Source organism: Ictalurus punctatus, chromosome 25 (genome assembly GCF_001660625.3).
Source record: "Ictalurus punctatus breed USDA103 chromosome 25, Coco_2.0, whole genome shotgun sequence".
Taxonomy (NCBI): domain Eukaryota; kingdom Metazoa; phylum Chordata; class Actinopteri; order Siluriformes; family Ictaluridae; genus Ictalurus; species Ictalurus punctatus.
In genome coordinates, this window is record NC_030440.2 from 11,226,305 (window position 1) to 11,247,980 (window position 21,676).

The window sequence follows — 21,676 nt, forward strand, 5'->3', positions numbered from 1 at the left end:
AATTTTATATTTATTTATTTATTTATTTATTTATTTTCAGTTAAATGTTTAGAAGCTCTTAAGTGATCATCCGTGACTTCCTGTTTCACTGGAATATAATTAGAATGTGAATGAAATGCTAAATTCCTATAGCTATTTAGCAGCATGGGGACGATTAGAGAATACACAGATCAAATGAGACAAACAGCTATAAAAAAAAAAAAAAAAATTTTAATTGAAAAAAAATTTTTTTTTTAAACTGCCCAAATCCAATATTAGGGCAATAATTAAGATGTTTACGGATTAAGAAGAAACAACCAGAGCTGTAATGAACCTGCCTGGAAAGAAACACTAGTGTGTTTAGCCTCCACACACAGTGAAGAGGGAGGTCCTAAAGGCACAAATTTAAGAAGGTGTAACTAGGATGTGGAATGTCCAGCAGAACAATAATGTAAAACATACCTCCACATTCACACAAAAAAATGGTTTAATGACCACAGAATTAGAGATCGATTGACAGTTTGTCTCTATTAGCACCAAGCTACATATCAAGCATTAATGGAGCACATCTAATTTGTGCATTAATGACTGTTGTGTTAAATTAAGTTTATTAATTAAAGCAAAGCAAGTATATGTTACCTGTACACACAGTTGTTGACTCGCCTCCACTCAAAGTCGGTCCTGCATGCAATTCTCAAAATGCCCACAAGATGGTGCCATTTATCGGTGTATCCGATATTACAAAACCAATAACCGATTATGGAAAAATATTGGGGATACATATATCTTAAATATCGGGGAAACAGTAAAACCAATTATCGGTCGATCTCTGAATCAAGTTTTTTACATGGCTTCCCCAGCCCCCTGACCTAAAACACTGAAAAAAAATTGGGGTGAGCTGAAGAGAAGAGTCCACAAGAGAGCCTCTCGATAATCTTAGATCTCTTCGGGATCATAGGGGAAGCCTCAGTGCTGTTATGCTGGTAAAGAGAAGCTGCACACAGTGTTGTTGAACGTGCTGCTGCTCTGTTCATGATGCCTATGACTCCGTTTGCAGAAAGAGATTCAACGGCTGCACAGACAAACTGAAGAACTGGAAGAGGTCATTTCTAAAGTAAGACAGGTGCGTATTACAGGCTCCTGAATCTATGCTTCCCACAACATTGTCATGTGAAATGGGCTGTTAAATTATCCATCTGTCGCAGGATGGATGGCTAGCATCACAGATCTCCGTAAGAGTTAGGGCAAAGATAGCTCAGGGGTTAAGGCTCTGGGCTATTGATTGGAAGGTCATGAGATCAACATCCTGGCACCAGAAAGATGCCACTCTTAGGGAAACCTGCTTAAACTGCTCAATTTTATCTCAGTGTAAGTCACTTAGACTTAAAGCGTCAGCTAAATGTAGATATCACGTACAGTATATGGCCAAAAATATGTGTACACCTGACTATTAAACTCTTAAGTGCTTGTTGAACATCCCATTCCAGATTGAGTCCCTCTTTTTGCTGTTATAATAACCTCCACTCTTCTGGGAAGGCTTTCTAATGCAAAATCAGAGCAACACATTAAAGAGTCAATTATTTTGTTTAGGATTCTTCTTTTGTTGGCTATTTAAGGATTCTCTGTAGATACTTACTTGCCTTTGCTTCAGAGCTTAGCCGAAAGCAACTATGAGAAGGACCGTCTGAAGGATCAGCTATCAGAAGTGCAGGAGCGAAACGTGAAGATGGAGGGACTGATGAATTTCCTGGAGGAGGAAAAGAAGAGACTGCAGGACAAAGTAGAGAGAATGACACAAGCTGGTGAGATGCAGAACTGCTCCATAATTTTAAAGATGCGCAAAAAGAGCAAGATGAATTGTCGACTTGATTTGAGGAAGATATTGAAAATTACGTATATTTGCAAGAGAAGATGGATAAACACACAGTATGCAATATCTGCTCTGCTGTAGCATTACTCACATTGTAGGTCTGTGAATTTGTTTTTAGATAAAGAAATGATTTTAGAACTGGAGCGCATGCGTGCTCTGCATGGCACTTGTGGCAAAGAGCGCTCTCCGTCTCGGTTGGACGCTTTTGTAAAGAGTTTGGAAGAAGAAAGGGACCACTACAGACATGAGGCGGAGAAATACCGAAAGACAAGGGGTGGGGCAGACAGTGTCAGTCCCTCCAAGAGCAGGAGTCCCAGAGGGCGTGGGAGCTGGCCTGGAAGAGTAAGATATCCTGTACACACACGAACACAAATAAACAACGCTGCAGAACATTAACAGAACAGTCGCTTTGGGTACAGTCTACTATTGTACCATGTTTCTTCTATTCTGCTGGCTGTCTGTGTGCAGGGAGAGAGTGCAGACACCGAGCTGTCACGTGCGCTAAGAGAGAGAGATGAGCTGAAAGCCATGCTGCTGGACTTTGAGAAACACATGGAGGACATCCAGATTAAAGTCAAACTGCTCACCAGTGAAAGAGACCAACTCCGCACTCAATATCAACAGGTGACAAACACAGAATTTTAGCACATTTCATATCTACATGGTTTTAAAATATATAAAAGTATATAAAGGACATGGCTTGGCAAATTATGTTAAATAATGCTATATAAATATTTGAAATAAATACAGGAGGGAAACTTTATGTAATAGATCTTTATTGTATGGTATGTGTGTGTGTGTGTGTGTGTGTGTGTTTGCGCACTAGGCCCAGGAGGAGCTGCAGCGTGTTCGTAGCAAGTTAGCATTTTCTCCTGAGCTGCCGCAGAGAGTGAGAGAGGAGAGAGAGCAGGCAGACACTGAACTCCATAGAGTCTCAGCAGAAAGAGACGCTCTCCGCGAGAGACTCAAGGTTCGTGTGGGTGGTTTGGCGAGACCAGTTATGATGTTTGTGGTAGACCTCAGTGCAAATATAAGTGAGAGTAGTTTTGTCTGTTCCTGCCGAACCATACAAACGTCATAAGGGAATACGCTATGACTATTCAACCTAATCTCCATTTACTGCATTTGTAACGTCTGATTTATTGCCAATCATTTTCAGTGCATTTCTTTGCATTTAGAAAAAGAGGACAAGCCATTTGCTCTAATGTCTTTAAGTGTAAAGCGTAAAAGAAATCTATTGGCAGTTGTTGGGGCAGTGATAACACGTTTGTGTGCACACAAATGTCATTAATTTATACATTTTTAATTAACGTGATTCGAAAATGACACTTTATATCCTTGCCTTTTAAGATACAGACACATATGTGGTTATGTAATACCACATAACATTGTTGTGTGAAACTGATCACTCATTGATGCCACAAAGAGAAATAAGGCCTACTGTAGACCTACTGTCTTTCATTGTACTGATCCCGTGTTGGAAATCTGCATAAACATACATAACAAGTGATTTGAGATTACAGTAACCAGATTTTTGTCCTTTTCCCAGTACTGGTAAAATTGTCACCTATTTTAATTGCATATACACTGCAGATACAGTAGATAAAGACTAGGTTGAAAATTCTGGAGTAGATATATGATGTGATGACGTGTTACTGGTAAGTGTATCTTTCTTAGATTTTAGTTGTAAGTGGAACATTTCTCATTGTTCCAGTTGACGTGTGTGTGTGTGTGTGTGTGACGTGCAGGTGGCTCAGACTTCAGCTCTGACAGACAGGGAGCAGGAGGAGATAAGAATAATGGAGCTGGAGAACACTGTTCAGATGGTACAAGTCTCCATTTACTCTATTAATGATTATTGATTATACTGATGGTACGAGATGTTAGTATACTTGCCGAGGTATTTCTGCTGTGTGTGATGTGACTGAGGTGAAGATTTATATTTTATCATATTATTATCGATGGTATGCAATTGTGTGTAGTATAAGGGTATAAACTAAGGGTCGGAGATGTCATGAAGTCAGATTCCTATATTGCTGTTAATGTATGTGTACATTATACTGTTTAAAACTGTATGGACAAGTCCAGAATTATTTGAACTCTTTGAAGAAAAAAGTATTGAATAAAAATACTATGAGGTATGTTTATTCAATACTTTTTTCTTCACAGAGTGTCAGTTACTGGCATCCCTAAAATTATTTTGGATAAACAAAAACTCTGTTCTAAACTCCATATGACGCAGTTCACATGTATAGTTTTCTTTGTCATCCATCACCATAGGTTTAAAAAAAACAAACAAAAAAAACAAGCATATAGGCTTTTGTGGCGTCTTGGAATTACTTGAAAATCTCTGTCTTTAGATTGAACCCTGTTCAAGACATCTGGTCTGAATTGAAGAGGGCATTCCACATGCACAAAATGAACAGTATGAAAGCCCTTAAAATGTTCTCCAACCTGATTAGACATTACAGGAAGATGCTCAGTGCTGTTATTCTTTCCAGGGAAGGTTGCACCAATTGTAGATGTACCAATAATTTTGAAAGCGGTGTTTTGCAGAAGACATTATGCTGCTTAAAATTATAGCGCAAAGTTTCAATTATTGTTTCTCATTGTACAGTGGTGCTTGAAAATGTGTAGAATTTTCTAGATATCTGCATAAATATGACTTAAAACAACATCAGAGTTTCACACAAGTCCCAAAAGTAGACAAAGAGAACCCAGTTAAACAAACGAGACAAAAATATCATTTTATTTATTGAAGTCATTTATTTATTGAGGAAAGTAATCCAGTATTACATGTATTTGAATCTCTAGGATTAGCAGTTAATTTGAAGGTGAAATTAGACTCGGGTGTTTTCAATCAATGGGATGACAATCAGGTGTGAGTGAGCACCCTGTTTTATTTAAAGAACATGAATCTGTCAAAGTCTGCTCTTTACAACATATTATTTGTGGAAATGTGTCATTACATTAACAAAGGAGATTTCTGAGGAACTCAGAAAAAGAGTTGTTGATGCTCATCAGGCTGGAGAAGGTTACAAAACCATCTCTAAAGCATTTGGACTCCACCAATCCACAGTCCGACACATTGTGTACAAATGGCGTAAATTTAAGAATATTGTTACCCTCCCCAGGAGTGATCTACCAGCAAAGATCACTCCAAGAGCAAGACGTGTAATAGTCCGTGAGGTCACAAAGGAACCTAGGGTAATGTCTAAGCAACTAAAGGCCTCTCTCACGTATTAAGCTAATGTTAATGTTCACGAGTCCACCATCAGGAGAACACTGAATAACAGTGGTGTGCATGGCAGGGTTGCAAGGTGAAAGCCATTGTGCTCTAAAAAGAACATTTCTGCCCTTCTGCAGTTTGCTAAAGATCACATGGACAAGCCAGAAGTCTATTGGAAAAATGTTTTGTGGATGGATGAGACCAAAATAGAACTTTTTTGGTTTAAATGAGAAGTTTTATGTTTGGAGAAAGGAAAACACTGCATTCCAGCACAAGATCCTTATCCAATCTGTGAAACATGGTGGTGGTAGTATTTTGGTTTGGGCCTGTTATGCTGCATCTGGTCCAGGACGACTTGCCGTAATTGATAGAACAATGAATTATGAATTATACCAGTCCTTTCTAAAGGAAAATGTCAGGAAATCTGTCCATGCACTGAATCTTAAGAGAAAGTGGGTCATGCAGCAAGACACCGACCCTAAGCACACAAGTCGTTCTACCACAGAATGATTAGAGAAGATTAAACTTAATGTTTTGGAAAGTCCTGACCTTAATCCAAAAGAAATGTTGTGGAAGGACCTGAAGTAAGCAGTTCATGTAAGGAAACCCACCAACATCCCAGAGTTGAAGTTGTTCTGTACTGAGGAAAGGCCTAAAATTCCTCCAAGCTGATGTGCAGGACTGATCAACAGTTACCGCAAACGTTTAGTTGCAGTTATTGCTGCACAAGGGGGTCACACCAGATACTGAAAGCAAAGGTTTACATACTTTTGCCTCTCACTGATGTGTAATATTGGATAATTTTCCTCAATAAATAAATGACCAAAGTATAATATTTGTTTAATTGGTTTCTCTTTATCTATTTATAGGACTTGTGTGAAAATCTGATGATGTTTTAGGTCATATTTATGCAGAAATACAGAAAATTCACAAATTTTCATGCACCACTGTATATTATTTCCACTCACTGGAAGAAATGGCCCGTGTCACCAATCCTTTATTAATTATTAATTCAAACTGGAGTTGACTTGAATTGTGTGTAGCTGGAGAGAGAGCGGGCAGATCTGCGCACTCAGGTGACTGTTTTAAAGGAGAGTCGTGTAGCTTTCGAAGGGGAGCTGAAGGCCCGCTCAGCAGCATTGCTTCAGAACGCAGAAGAGATGGCCCAACACAGGGCTGAGAGCAGCGCTCTGAGGTACAGCAGATTGTATATGTATCTGGTTTTTTTTTGTTGTTTTTTTTTGATAACGCAGAATCTCTTGGATTCCAGATGCTGCTTGCATCCACTGGTCTAAGAAAACTAAAATGTGTGTTTGTAGGCTGCTGCAGGAGCAGATGGAGAAGTCTCTCGCTGATGTTCAGCACAGATTGTCTGTAAAGGCTAGCGAACTACAGGCGGCTCACCAACAAATGGACACGTTAGAGGAGAGAATCGGTAGGTCTCTCTCTCTCATTCATCACACCAACATGCTCACCACTTCCTCTATCGTTCTCTTTGATATGCTGACAAATGTGCTCAAATCAACTATTATGTTTCCATTTCTACAAGTGATTATAATAAGCACGTCTAAAGTCAGTGGTTGCGTGTGTTTCTAGCTGAGCTGACTAGGAATGGGTCTTCTCAGAAAGATGAGGTGGCATCACTGCAGACTGCCATAGCATCTCTGGATCGAGAGAAGGACATTCTTCAGGAGGCAATGGACCAGAAGGCAGAGAGCCTGGTCCTGCTTCAGGACCAACTACACAAGAAGGTACCTTAGTAGCACTGAAGCAACAAATTGTAGCTTCCGTGACATTTATTTTGCTCCCCTTAAACGTATAGACAGTATTAAAAGCAAGAAAATATATTTCTATTGTTATAAAGTTTTGCTCTTGTAAGCTGGCGGTTATTACTTGTGATGTCGACTGTAGTCATGAGCTTCTGTTATTCTGCAGGAGAAGATGCTGACAGAAGTTCGTCTCACCATAACAGAAATGGAGAACTCATTAGAGTGAGTGCATTTCTATGCTTTTATGTACCCCACAGCATGGTTGCATTCTCGAATCTGATTGGTCAGAAGCATCTTTAGTAGTTCTGGCTGTAACATGAACTATATATATATATATATGTATATATAAACTGGACACATGGTTGTGTTAATGTAAATGTAAAGTTTTCATTTGAAGTTTATATTTGTAACACTCAGTTTGTGGATTTTATTTTAAATAAATGAAAAAATGACATTGAAAGTTTGGGGGTTTTTCCCATATGATTAATTGGAGGAAAAAAAATAATAATCAGCCGATTAATCAATTATGAAAATAATCGTTAGTCGCAGCACTGGTGTTGTGTATTTTGTAGACAATTGAAGGGAGTGCTGAGCAGCCGTGAGCGGGAGATAGCTAGTCTGCGCAGACAGCTAGATCAGTCGCAGGAGGAGCTCTCTTCAGTCAGCCGAGACAGAGAGATCGCACTGAGAGAGAACCGCCGACTACAGGACGACCTGGCCACCATGACCAGAGAAAACCAGGTATATATACACAGACACTGCAGGGCAGGATGGAAAATGTTAACAGTACAGCTCCATGATCACTAAGATACATACATGTGTCATGTGCTTTTGTGTGAAGGCAGTGCACAGAGAAATGGAAGAGGCACTGAGAGAGAGAGACGAGCTAAAGATGAGAGTCCACTCCTATATTTCTGAAGTGGCCAAGATCGAGAAGATGATGGCGGCTAAGGTGATGTGTTGTTCATGTGCTTCTCTGTGAAGTATGAATTTCTCAGGAGATCTGTGTACTGAAAAAAATGCCTGCTTCATGATTTTAGTATTGCTGTCCCTCAGGTGACCATGGCATCTTCCAGTTGAAGCTATTTGTACGAATGAAGTGTATTTTGTCATTCGTACATATCGCTAATAAGCACCTTTATCGTAAAAGTACAACAGCTGATGATATGCCGGTTATTCAACAGGAACAGGAGAACAGGGAGACGTTGGAGCGTTTCCGCTCGGCACACATGGACGCCGAGGAGCGCGAGGTAAAACTGCAGCAGGCTGAGGGACTCAACAACTCTATCAAACTGGAGCTTCTCTCTTCTGACACGGAGCGCAGACACCTCCGAGAGAAAGTCTCCCTGCAGGACAGAGAGATACAGGAGGTAGAGTGAACATTTGCATATTTCAGTATTCATGTCATGGAATAAAATTCTAATGAGATTCTGGATAGACTCGAAATAAAGAAAGATGCCTGTGCAGCAGTCTTGGAAGAAATGCAATGAGGATTAAAAAAACAACAACAAAAAAGATTAATTAATTTATTAAGTTTAGGAAATCTGATTTCAGACTTCTGATTTATCTTCACATACAATACGTACGAACAACTGACGGTACTACCAGGTCGATGTGTATTGAACCTTTTTATTTAAAAATTAATCCATTTTACTAATACATTATTTACAACTGAGACAAATCAGTTTTTTTTTGTTTAAAGACATTTTAGAAACTCTTGTATTATAGCAAAATCCATCTAAATAATAGGGGGCATGGTTGGCACCCCACCTTGTTCCCCGAGACCCCTGAGATAGGCTCCAGGCTCCCCGTGACCCTGTGTAGGATAAGCGGTACTGAAAATGGATGGATGGATATCTAAACAATCTGTTTTCCTGGCAATCACGAAAATATAACAGGATGGTAGATCTTTAGGTAACATTGCAGTAATGTACAGTAAACAGTTAAAAAAAAAAAAAAAAAAAAAGCTGCTATATCCTTTTCACAGTTGATCTGGTGCTCAGTGGATGAGCTCAGGCATGGAAAAAAAAAACATTTTTATTTTTTAAACTTATAAATTACTTACTCATTATAATTAAAATTCTTTTTTATTGTCCTAGATTTGACACTTCATTATAGGCGTATTTAATCCCCACCGCCTCATGTTAACATCAAGATGTTAGATACCTATTTGTCTAATGTTAGGTATACATTGATAGATTTCCTTTTACATTAATGAACTCAAAATGTGCTTGACAAATATAAATTTTGTTTATTTTACAAACAGCCCTTTTTGGTAGAGGAGTGAATCTTTTGGACTTGGCCATGTAATCCTTTGTATGTGTTCTTAAATATGATCTTCACTTGTCTGCTCCTTGCTGCTCTCTCCTTGTTTGTGTGTGTAGCACATGAGTGCACTGCAGGCGTATGAGGCTCAGGCATCCTCTCTGATGCGGGCGACGTCACGGCTGGAGGAGGAGCTGCGGTCAGCACGGGCTGAGAAGGCATCGGTGCTAGCTGATCTAGCCTCTGTACGAGAGCTCTGTGTTAAACTAGACTCTAGCAAAGAGCTGACCACACGTCAACTCACTGCCAAGAGCATGGAGCTGGAGCGGGTGAGCTTTACGCAGTGTATACACATTCTGAGCATTCACATATACGTTCGGTTAATAGCAAACCATCCCACCTCCTCATACAAGCAGGAGCTCTCTGAAGAAGTTACTAAATGTTGTCCATGCTGTGTACATTCAGGTGACTGGTGAGCTGGAGGATGTACGTTCAGAGATGGAGCTCGTGAAGAAACAGCTGGCGAGCGAGAAGGTGACTGTTCGTAACCTGGAGACACTGCTGTCCACCAACCGACAGAAAGAGTTTCAGAACCACCTCAGTGCAAGTGAGAGGGAGTCGGAGATGAAAGTGCTCAAAGATCGACTGGCTCTCGCAAACAGCAAAACGTAAGGGTCAGAAAGGGAATGTCTCTCAGTCCACTTCTCCTCCAAAACACACCTCATCCAATGCTCATAAAAATGAAAGAATTTCTTAATACTACAGGGTTTGGTACTGTTGAAGGTTTTTCCAGTCTTCAACTGTCCAGTTTGGGTGAGTCTGTGGCCAACATAGCCTTAGTTTGGAGTTCTTGGCTGACAAGGAGTGGAACCCAATGTGGTCTTCTGTTGTAGCCTGTTTGATGTTTTGCTCATGCTAAGATGCTTTTTTGCTCACCACAGTTGTAAAGAGTCATTATTTTAGTTACAGTGTTGTCCTGATTTCTTCTGTTTTTGTGTATATCTCAGACTACATAGTTTTAGATCTTCAAACATAATACAACGAAACCAACCTGAGTAAATACACAATATATATATATATATGTATGTATGTATGTATATGTATATATATTTTTTTTTATTGAAGCAAAACAAAAAAGTTATCCAACACCTATCACCCATGTGAGAAACTATTTTCCCCCTTAAACTTAAAATCTGGTTGTGCCACCTTTAGCAGCAATAACTGCAACCAGACGCTTCCGATAACTGAAGATCAGTTTTTCACATCGCTGTGGTGGAATTTTGGCCCACTCTTCTTTGCAGAACCGCTTTAGTTCAGCCACACTGGAGGGTTTTCAAGCATGAACTGAATTTTTCATTTTTCTTTGTTGGAGTCATTCAGAGGTGGACTTACTCCTATGCTTTGGATCATTGTCTTGCTGCATAATCCAGTTGGAAGACCGGACATTCTCCTTTATGATTGTCTGGTAGAGAATTCATGTTTCCCTCAATTACGGCATTTGGAGTTTATTATTGCAAGCTGCGAGGGTCCTGAAGCAACAAAGCATCCCCACACCATCATTCTTCCACCACCATGCTTCACCATAGGTATGATGTTATTTTTGTAGAATTCAGTGTTTGGTCTACACCAGATGTAACGGGACTCCTGTCTTCCAAACAGTTCCACTTTCGACTCATCAATCCACAGAACATTCTCCCAAAAGGTTTGAGGATCATCAAGGTGTGTTTTGGCAAAATTCAGACGAGCCTTAATGTTCTTCTGGGTTAGCAGTGGTTTTCACCTCACCACTCTCCAGAGATGCTTTCTACAGATGTTTGCCATGATCAGTGACCTTTATTGATGCAAGAGAGGTCTGTAGGTCCTTTAATGTTGTCCTTGGCTCTTTTGTGACTTGCTGGATGATTAGTTGCTGTGCTCCTGGAGGAATTTTGGAAGGTCGGCCACTTCTGGGAAGGTTCACTACTGCACAGAGTTTTTTCCATCTGGACGTAATGGCTTTCGCTGTGGTCCTTTGGAGTCCCAGAGCCTTTGAAATAGCTTTGTAACCCTTCCCAGACTGATGTATTTCATATATGTATTTTATACATAAATATTTTTCTTCAATAAATATCAATCATTTAAAAACTGTATTTTGTGTTTACTCAGGTTGCGTTTGTTTTATGTTAGATTTTTTTTTTTTTTTTTACATTTCTGAAACAATTTAGAATGAAATACACAAAAACAAAAGAAATCGGGATGGGGCAAATACTTTTTAACAGCACTATAAAACTATATTTTTAACTATGTCCTTCCTGGCAACTGAAACCAACCTGGCCATTCTCCTCAGGTCGTTTCCACCTGCAGAACTATTGCTGGATATCTGTTTTCCACGCCATACTATGTAAATTCTAGATACTGCTGTGTGTGAAAATCCCAGGGGATCAGCAGTTTCTGAAATACTCCAACTAATGTATCTGGCACCAACAACCATGCCACGGTCAAAGAGACCATATTTGTTCCCCCTTCTGATGTTTGATGTGAGCGTTCATAGAAGCTCTTGAACTGTGGCTGCCTGATTTTATACATTGCATTCCTGCCACATGATTGGCTAAATGAATGATTGCATGTAGGTTACTACCTCAGCACGGTAAACAACGATGACGTTCAGTCAACAGTGCCGTCTCTTCTACGGACAACTTAATCCGGTACGTGCAGTAATGAAGGTGTTATGTGTAAAAGGAAGTTGAAGTTTATCGTGTGTTTGGTTCATACAGGGCAAGTCACGCTAGAGAGGTTTCCCAGCTGCGTGGAAAAATGTCTCAGCTCCAGACAGAAGTGGACATGCTGAAGAGGCAACTGACAACCGAGCGCTTTGAGCGGTGAGACAGTCAGTCCCACCTAATTCACGTGTTTAATTCACTACGTCATACTGTCAGTCAGACTCTTCAACCCCTCTCTCACACTCTATCTTTCTCAGGGAAAGGGCAGTCCAGGAGATGCGAAGACAGGGTGTGTCTTTCACTTCACTGCGTAGCTCCTCCCCTCTCAGTACCTCACTCAGTCCCCGCCCATCGTCCCCTGAACCTTCTGCCTTGCGCACACCGGAGCGCTTAATTGAAAAATCACCAGAAAAGTGAGCGAGTGTTGCATTTACACGGGTTACTTTTACACACACGACTTTGTTGTGTGTAAATGCACATCATTATTATTCGAACGAAAATGAATTTTCATAATCTGAGAGGCTGTAGTGCAAATAAACAAATCAGCTTGAGCAAACATATGTGACAAGTGAGTAGTTAGTGTTGTTCATGTTGCTAAACCATAGACCGTATCCTGTAGCAGGTGCACAAGCTAAAACATAAGGCAATATCAACAGTAAAATAGTTTTAAGACAATGTTTGGTTGTAACAGATAGGTCAGGAAGAGTGATAACTGATATAACAGGAAGAATATGCTGGGAAGTGGGCTTGGCCTTGATCCAAAAGCTGTTCAGAGGTTATGAAAGAATATATATATATATATATATATATATATATATATATATATATATATATATATATATATATATATATATATATATAGCGCTCTGGTTTGGAGATAGAGCTTATTGTTTCTATACCATTAAGCCTGTCTGAATAAAGTTCAAACTTAGCATCTTAGAAAGTGAAAACAACAATAATAGAAAATAACAAACAAGCTTGTTGGTAGTGAGGATTAACTTATGACAACTATATGGAAATCGAATACGACTGAGGTCACGACTCTTTAAATCTGCTAATAGCTAGTTAGCACTAACCAAACTCATTCATCATCATCTTCATCAGTGAGCGGTTTTTCCTGGTCAGGGTTGTGGTCTGCAGTCAATTCCAGGAATGCTGGCCACAAAGTCGGAATACACCCTGTATGGGATGCCAATCCTTCGCAGGGCACCACACTTTTTTTTTTTTTTAAATAGTTCACTAACTTTATACCTTAAATTAGACATTTCCTTCATTTTAGCTGAAGTAAATTGCTGAGGAAAAGTAAACTCAAGAATCAATTCAGAGCCTGGTGAGGTATAAAAAGGTTTGGAAAATAAAAATGAACATATCACACTAATGACAAAGCAATAATACAAACAGAAGATTGGATGTGACACTGGGGTTGTGGTTTACATTTTAGATCTTACTGAAGTGTCTCATCGTAGACTTAATTGTGCTTCTTTTCAGAAATGTGAACGTCCCGAAGGACTAGAGAGAGAAAAAAAACTTTGGAAAGTGGGAATCAGAAGGAGTTACTCGCTGGGAGTTACTTGCTGTTCATACATCATCCCTCTTATTGTGAATTTGGTAGGAGAGGCCATTTTATATCTGCTTATATCTGCTTAAAGCACTTCACTCCATTGTGGCTTGAATTCTGATTGGTGTTTTATTGAGAACCAAAACCTCTGGTTTTATCCTAGATTATTTCTTTTGAAAACAAATGCACTGACCTGCTTTTACAGGGACAAATCTGATCATGGCACCAAAGCCAAAGATGCATCGTTTTCTATTTGTTTTTGTTCTTTTAAATATCTTGAAGGAATTTAACTCAGTGTTGTTGTTTTTTTGTAAGTTACTATTTATGTTTTATGTAATTTTTTTTATTCTACTTACTTTTGTAATACGATTGGCAGATGAATTTGTAAGTCATTTATTTCCTGTAAATTGTAGTATTTTTATATTAAATGTTAGTTTTAGATGGCTTGCAGAGCTTTTAATGGACTATGAAATGGGATATGGCCAAAGTCCTCAGGGTTGCCAGTGTTACAAACTTAAAATCCAAACTTATGACTGGTGTTGTATTATAAATCATTTTGTGTGTTTACTTGAATCATTAACTTATTAACTTGAATAAAAATGTACCTAGTTTCATACAGCGCTCCTTTTTCTGCACGTTTACCTAACACAAGGAGATTCATGAACGGAAAGGAAGGCAATGACCACTGCTAACCAAACCTTTCGTTTAAAAAACAAACAAACAAAAAACTTCACCCCCAAAATTGTTAAATTACTAATGAATGGTAGCTAACAGCTAATTTACACTATAAGTTTTCCCAGTAAACATCAGCACTCATTATTGTTTTTTCCCCCTCTAAACATCTATCATGTTCATTCTTCATCATGGCTTTTGTAAGCAGTTTTGTCATGCTGTACAGTACATGGTTTGGCTTTGTTTGTAGAATTTTTATTATTATTTTTAAGAGTTATCATGACTCTGGAGATTATTTTAACCATAAGCTTAAGCCATAGACTTCACCATATTTCCTCTGGCTAGAATCCCTTAAGAATGCAGATTCACAACCAAAAGGGAAAGAGCCTTTTTGGTTGTGAAACTGCATACTTAAGGGATTTAAGTCGAGACAGTCTCAAAGATGGGACTCTTTTTGTCCAGATATGGCTTAATGTGTTTGAGGAGTATTTAGTAGTGATAGTGTGAACTATATAAAATGTGTATTTATAGTGATATTTGTTCCTGCTTCAAACAGAAACAGTTTCTAATGTTGGCCCTTGGGAAGGTGCATGAACAATTTCAGATGGCATTTGGATATTCTAACACAGAGAAACATGCCCATGTTCAACGCTGATCTACCATCCCTGAATCATGTTGCTTGCCCCCAATGTATTTTTTTTTTTCTTTCTTTAAATCCTAGAATGAATACACCAAGGAAAACAGCTACATAAATGACATTTGAAAGTGTAATGCTTGATAATGAAAATTCTTGTGCTTATTGATGCATTATTAAAAAAAAAAAAAAAAAGTTTGTTTGTGCCCAGCACAACTTGAATTGAATTGCCTCAACTATGTCGCAAATACTATTAGTTATGGTGTCCATAAAAATAGATTTCAGTTATTAGAAACTTTGCCTCTGTTCCAGTGCTAAATAGTGGTTAATCTTTTAAATAGCTGTCAAACACACCGTTCAGAGGTCAGAGTGAAATATATTCCCAATTCTGTACAAACTCTTGTTGATGTAGAAGAAAATTCAATCAGGTAATTCAAAATACCGAAACTTCAAAGATTGCATAAAAGGAAACGGCTGTGATATGCATTTGTACAAAAGACTATTATTAGGTCAAGTCTCTGCTAGTGTCGACAGTACTCGGTGGTGATGTTGGGCAGAGGATAACCAAAAAGAGAAAAGTCTAGAATATACTTTGGCAAAAGTTCCCGAAGCAGCTTCTGAGGAACAGTACATAGATAATAATGCAACGTTTCCTTCGTAACAGGTTTATACCACGCCTGACGTTCAGGAAATTGCACGTGTTGTGGCGCACCGATGTGCTCCAACACGTATGCCGCATCGCTCTCTAACCTCTCGTACGAGCCGATAAAATTATACTGAACCGCGCAGGGTTGGCACAGGTTGTATATGGGCATCCAGTGCTCGTTCATGCGCTCAGGGTCCTCGTCCAGCAGGTAGCGCACAAACTCCGCAAACGTCACGTCGTCCCCAGCTACTTTCAGGTTATTCTTTGCATAACCTTTCCGGTAACGCCGGATAATCTCCGTGCCGTATTTGTGCTGGTAGGCCTTGATCTCACCGAACTTGTTCCGGTAAGCAGAGAGCAGGCGTGCCATCGGCTCACGCACAAACATGAACTTGAAGTAGTGGCTCAAACGGTAGCGGATCTCCTCAGGCGAGAAGTCAGAGAGGAAGAGCAGGTCAGCGTGGTGGTCCATCTTCACCTGAACGTGGACGTCAGTCAACGCGCCACTCAACACCTTCAGCACTCGCTTCCAGTTGGAGCAGGCCACCTTGGGCACATAGCAGTAGAGGAAGCGATGCTTCTCGTTCACCAGGATGTGCTGCAGCAGGGTTTTCCTCTGCGCCGAGCTGAGAGACCACACGCTGTGAGCTGTGTTGTCATGGCCACACATCGCCCTGATCGTGCGGTTACGGATATCCTGCAAAATCTGAAGAAAAGGAGGTGGTTATCAAGAGGGAAGCATACATTCAACAAGGATGATACAATATTAACGCTACATCTGGGCTAACAACTAGCCATGTCCGACAGCAGGTTAAAGGATATACTGTGATATTCAACACACGTGCCACTTAGAAGAAATCTGTCTACTGGGGACCTACAAGTGGCTACATAGTATACCACTTCACTGTGATGGCAATGTCAAAAGACTTTCCAGACGTTTGGAATTTTCTCTCTGACTACTTTTAGATATTGAGCCATAAGATGCTAATCTTCAAATGTCCTCAGCTTTTACACTTAAATGTCTGATATGTTTCAATTGCTTTCAAAATCATGAAGACCAGTGTATCAGTGATTAGCCCTTTTATGCAACGTTATTTGTACTTGGATGTAGAACAGAATGGTGACGGACATAATCATTTCTGAGAAATTGGACAATAAATACTATTGTATCGTACGTTTAGCTAACTACTGTATCCTGATATCATAGGGAACAAGTTAGTGTACTAGCACTGCTTAAACTCAGCCCTAAAACAAAGTTTAGCTTGCCACTAGAAGTCATGATAGATGACGATGCTGAATGCTTACTTTTCCACTAACTGGATGTGCAATTCAGCCAGAGTTTGCATGTTTTGGTGGTTCACCTGTTGTTTGGTCCAAATAATAAGGATTTTTAAGGATCGTTTCTTGTTGAAGGAGTCTCGCACAAATTTGCCCGCGTGCACAGTGGAACATGGGAGTGTCAACGTCGTGTTCTGCTTGGACATGAAACACAAAAATCCTGACCAAGACCAGGTTGAACTTGATGTGCTATTGACGTTATACAGTAAATCACACCTATTAACAGATGATATCCATCTGTCCATTCATTTTCCACACCGCTTATCCTTCACAGAGGAGTCTGGAGCCTGTCCCAGGGAACTCTGGGGACACCCTGGACAGGATGCCAACCAATCGATGGGCACAATCTCACACACATTCACACACCACGGACAATTTGGAAATGTCGGTCAGCCTACTATACAATGTCTTTGGACTGGGAGAACATGCAAAGGCGGGATTCGAACCCCGTGCCCCCGTAAGACTGATGCAAATGAACTTATTCTAATGTGTTGGCATGGTAGGGAAATGCTGATTACAGGTAACGGACCAGCAATCCTACAGCACCGCATCTCTCTATCTACTTCCTAAATTGTACACGTTTAAGTATTGTTCCTGCGCCACAGCCAGGGCAGAGCATGACAACAGCTCAGGAAACCATGCAGAAACGGCAGCGAAAGCTACAAGCTGTCCTGTTCACCATTTCCCATTTCTGCAGCGCCAAGTTAAAGAAAGAAAAAAATAAAACGCATCAACAAACAGATTTTAAACAGAGACAGTATTTTACACTAAGCATTTCACTGACACAGTCATTTTTCAAGGCAAAATGCCAACTACAATCTCTCAGTTCCTCTAAAGCCATCTTTGTATGCTTGTCCAGCTACTGCGGGAAGGATACTTGATTTACATAAACGTTTTCTCACCATTAAATAGTACTAAAGGTGTTTATGTAACAACTGCCTGAAATAGAGCATCTGAATCTAGATTTCAGTAGTCTGAAGCTTTGACTATGTCTGTTGTGGAAAGAAAATGCTGTACAGAAGAAAATTACTTGTTTTTATTCTTAAAGGGGAAATTCACTGTTTTATCATGACGTCGCTGTAATGTACTTTCTGAGAAGTAGTCATTCAGAATGTTTTAGGAACCGAATCAACAGAAGTGACCAAAACATATTTGACGTGTTCCTGATGCATTACGGAGACGTTGTTTTTATAATAGTCGAACCATAAAGGTTTTGGCCAACAGTACATAAACAAGCGTCGTGCGTGTGTCCACGTCTCACCGTGATTCATTTTAGAAGAGTGTGCACAAGCCCCAGTCTCACACCAAAATGGCCTTCTTTAGCTAGAGCCAATCAACACAGCCAACACAAGCAGTACATTACTCCTACATTTTGCAGTTTTTACACAACGTTACACTTAATGACCATAGGTAAAATCTACTCTCGATATGTTTCACTCAATCTGGTGAAACATTATTAAATATGCATTAAATTGTTGATTGCCAGGATTGGAAGCATGCGAATATATGCTGTTATTAGTATAGTAGGCTGTTTTTACCCCGACTGATGATCCATCTTCCATAAACGGTGCTTCATCTGCTCTTCGGAGGTGAAAGGTGGCACCACTACCATTTAAAACAGTATACTTTTTACATGTTAGTTAGATACTTATAATAAAGTTTATACTGTGTGGCGTAGAATATCCAAGCTGTAATATAAAACCCTGTTTTCAGTCTACAAATGAGACTAGAATCTCATCAGTCGGTCATGCCATCACGTTTGTTCACCAAATTACTTTTTTGTTACAAGTTGTTAACAGATAAAAACTACGGCATGTGTCTGTGTTAAAAAAACTAAACAAAAGAAACAACACAAAAACATTGTTCTCATGCTGAAAAAAAATAGTCAGTCATGGCTTCTGGGGTGGCTGTGGCTCAGGTGGTAGAGCGGGTTGTCCACTAATCGTAGGGTTGGAGGTTCGATTCCTGGCCCACATGACTCCACATACCGAAGTGTCCTAGGGCACGACACCGAACCACGAGTTGCTCCCGAGAGCAAGTTAGGGCCTTGCATGACAGCTCTGCTACCTTTGGTGTGTGAGTGTGCGTGTGAGTGAGACACAGTGTAAAGCGCTTTGGATAAAAGCGATATATAAGTGCAGACCATTTACCATTTCTCTTCATTAATTTTTTTTCCATCTTCATTAACTGCCGTATCCTGGTCAAGGTCGCTTAAGCGCAAGCCATAATTAAGCGCATTCTCAGCACTTGACTGATGACAGCTTTTAATCGTGACTCGGTCTAGCTGGGGTCGAGGTGTAATCTATTTTCTGATGGTCCTGGAATTGACTAAGTCACCTCATCAAGTTTAGGCTTTTCCTAGCTGCAATTCTGGAACAATATCCAAACCGAATGAGATTGCAAGCACTAATTTACATCCATTTGCTACATGTTAGTCATGTAGACATCAATAGAAACAAAAGGACATTTTGTCCATGTCACACAGTCACAGTTCATGCTGGTACTCCAACACCATGTAGAGACATCCTGATGCTCATGTTTTACTCATGTACCACTGATCAACACAGTAATCCTGTGTAGCACCTGTTTAGTCTACTATATTGTACAATATTTCCACTGTATATGTGTGTATGGATGGGATGACCGTGACTTGATGTGCCTCATGGTCTAAACAGAATCAAACTCACATCTTCATCTTGAACCTTTGGTGTGTAAAAGTATTCAAATCAATATATGACTTCGAGTACCTAACACCCAACTCTTTCAGATGACCGTGTGATCTGTGCGTAGGCGATAAAGAGATACGGAGGAGTGCTGAGTGGACATGGAGGTTAGATGGAGTCACCACAAACAGACAGGGAATCCGAAGAGAACCCAAAGGAAGAAGAAAACGTCCAAGAAGGTGAGCAAAGAGTTCAAACACTACACCGTTTATTTCATTAGAAATGCGAGTAAATAGTGGACTCCTCTGGGTTTTTTTAAATGCTATTAATGATGGAATAAAAGTGCTATTCTTCTGCACTGTACCTACACCACAGAAACATGTTAATGACGTAATCATTAGAAATCAGTACCAGGAGCTTTTTTTTGGTCGTTTCTTTGATTATGATGATTAAAAAGAGCCACAAACTCTAACTATAGTGGTTTTTGGATGAGGTTATACTGATCAGTGACCCAGGGCAAAAATAAATAAATAATAATAAATCCGTTTTAAGATAAAGATGCTCTGGCACTGGTTAAACCTCTGGTTCGAGAGGTCTGTACATCATAAACAAGGGGCTGCTGATCACAATGAATGATTAAGTTATTGCAGTTTAAGCCTGCTGATTAAACTGATGATTAAGCAAAAAAAAAAAAAAAAAAAACCACCGGAAACGTGTGTGGAGTTCTGACTAATGTACAGATGTGTGTGTTGGGAGAAGTTGCACTGATTCCTGAAATAAAGTGTAAAGAAGTTAAAGGTGCTGCAGGCTCAGGGCAAAGAAACTTCTGACTCTGTAAAAATAAAATAAATAATAAATAATAAAAAGTGCTGCTGATGCTAAAATGAATATTGGTGAAGCACCGGAAACGGGGAGACAAAAACGCTACGTGTGTATCTAGGGTAGCCCACAGCTGGGGCTCCTCGGTTTCCGGTGGCTAACGCGCCAAATACCTGCGATTCCACGTCCACAGCTGGATCCCGCGGCGCGAGCCGGTACTCGGGCTTCCTGCCGTTCGCCAGAGGCGATGGAGTGTGCATGCCGTTGAGCAATCCCTTCTCGATGAGCAGCAGCAGGCCTCCGGATGCCACGATCACGGCGAACGTGAGCACGGAGGGCAGCAGGGCCGAGCGGTGGCGGCGGCGGTGCGTGGAGCGCGAGCTCACTGCGGGACTGAAGCGCAGCACCGAGGAGCCGCTCGAGCCGCTCGCGCCGCGCGCCCCGCACTCCGGGTTCCGAGCGGGCATGACGTAGAAACGCTCTCAGTCTGTCCCGAACTCACTGCCGTTCTCTAACAAACACGAGCGAACGTGGCAAAGTTAACGCGAGTCCATTCAGCTGTCGGTCCACACTGAGTTCTGACTTCAGTTCTCGGTGGTTTTGGGGGGAAGCGTTAAAAAAAAAAGTAATTCGGAAAAGGGGAATTGTGGGAAATGTAGTTGCTGCATGATGAGGTGAGGGGGTGGAGATTAGTTGTTTTGGGGGAGATGCAGGGCAGTTTGATTTTCTCTAAGTTAAAGAAGTCGATTTAAAAATAAAAATAAAAATTTCTTACTTGTACAAATAACCTGGAAGATATTTAGAACATGATTAAATATATATTAGTTTAAACCATGATCTGCACAAGTGTACTAAGTGGCTGAGAAAACCTGTTCGGAAAACAGATCCGGCCCGGAATGCCGGTTTGTGATTTTACAGGGGGCTTTCACACTGGCAGTTTAGTCTGAAACAGAGCACACTCTGAATGTGAAAGCGGTCACCGCGGTACCGAACCCGAGACAACCTGTAGAAAGTGGTCCGAGTTCGGTTGCACTGGAACTGTGCTGCGATTCCCGTGAACATGAACACGTTCAGGAAATAAAGTGTTTTACCCAATAACGACATCATTAGTTTCCACAACACACGTGTAGCACGAGTGGCAGGGTAACGCTGTGGGACACAGAAGAGCTCCATTGCTGTGCATGATATCACCAAAATAATAAAACAACAAATCTGGCAAGTCGTGTGTTCTCCATGAGCGTTTGTGATGACGTAAGATGAACGCAAATGCACCGGGATGCGATAGAATCAAGTGAGTCTGAAACCAGACCAGTGCTGCGGGGGAACAAAACCATTAGACACATTACAGGCCACCAGAGATCCTGGGTTCGGAGATTTGTGAAAATGGGCGGTAATGAATTGGGGGAGTAGGCTCAAGGAGTTTAAAACAAACAAACAAACAAAAATCTAATCTAATGCACGTTTAATTCTCATAACGGTCCATTTATTCTCCCAAACTGAACAGAAAAGTAAAAACAGTATTTAAATAATTCCAC

At 40.4% G+C, this 21,676-nt stretch overlaps 2 protein-coding genes across 4 annotated transcripts in view; one reads left to right on the forward strand and one right to left on the reverse strand.

Moving 5' to 3' along the window:
- Window positions 1-19,605, forward strand: part of cep135 (centrosomal protein 135) — a 28,334-nt gene extending 8,729 nt beyond the window's left edge. For 2 of the 3 annotated variants that reach the window (XM_017456045.3, XM_017456044.3), the window contains exons 9-26: window positions 1,037-1,102; window positions 1,631-1,781; window positions 1,968-2,191; window positions 2,318-2,473; window positions 2,676-2,819; window positions 3,598-3,675; window positions 6,122-6,273; window positions 6,398-6,513; window positions 6,675-6,829; window positions 7,014-7,069; window positions 7,420-7,588; window positions 7,689-7,799; window positions 8,032-8,217; window positions 9,232-9,441; window positions 9,578-9,780; window positions 11,866-11,970; window positions 12,069-12,224; window positions 13,300-13,983. In XM_017456045.3, coding sequence (XP_017311534.2) covers window positions 1,037-1,102; window positions 1,631-1,781; window positions 1,968-2,191; window positions 2,318-2,473; window positions 2,676-2,819; window positions 3,598-3,675; window positions 6,122-6,273; window positions 6,398-6,513; window positions 6,675-6,829; window positions 7,014-7,069; window positions 7,420-7,588; window positions 7,689-7,799; window positions 8,032-8,217; window positions 9,232-9,441; window positions 9,578-9,780; window positions 11,866-11,970; window positions 12,069-12,224; window positions 13,300-13,324 — 2,463 coding nt within the window. In that variant the 3' untranslated portion in view covers window positions 13,325-13,983. Of the gene's footprint in view, window positions 1-1,036; window positions 1,103-1,630; window positions 1,782-1,967; window positions 2,192-2,317; window positions 2,474-2,675; window positions 2,820-3,597; window positions 3,676-6,121; window positions 6,274-6,397; window positions 6,514-6,674; window positions 6,830-7,013; window positions 7,070-7,419; window positions 7,589-7,688; window positions 7,800-8,031; window positions 8,218-9,231; window positions 9,442-9,577; window positions 9,781-11,865; window positions 11,971-12,068; window positions 12,225-13,299; window positions 13,984-19,426 lie in introns of those variants that run through there. The other variant, XR_001810558.3, reaches the window with a different exon arrangement.
- chst14 (carbohydrate (N-acetylgalactosamine 4-0) sulfotransferase 14) lies at window positions 15,032-20,767 on the reverse strand. The gene is made up of 2 exons (XM_017456053.3): window positions 20,315-20,767; window positions 15,032-16,027 (listed from the first exon to the last, which is right to left on the reverse strand). Exons 1-2 carry the CDS (start codon window positions 20,606-20,608, stop codon window positions 15,197-15,199), a joined length of 1,125 nt encoding a protein of 374 aa, XP_017311542.2. The 5' UTR covers window positions 20,609-20,767; the 3' UTR covers window positions 15,032-15,196.
- Window positions 20,768-21,676: the final 909 nt, after the last annotated feature.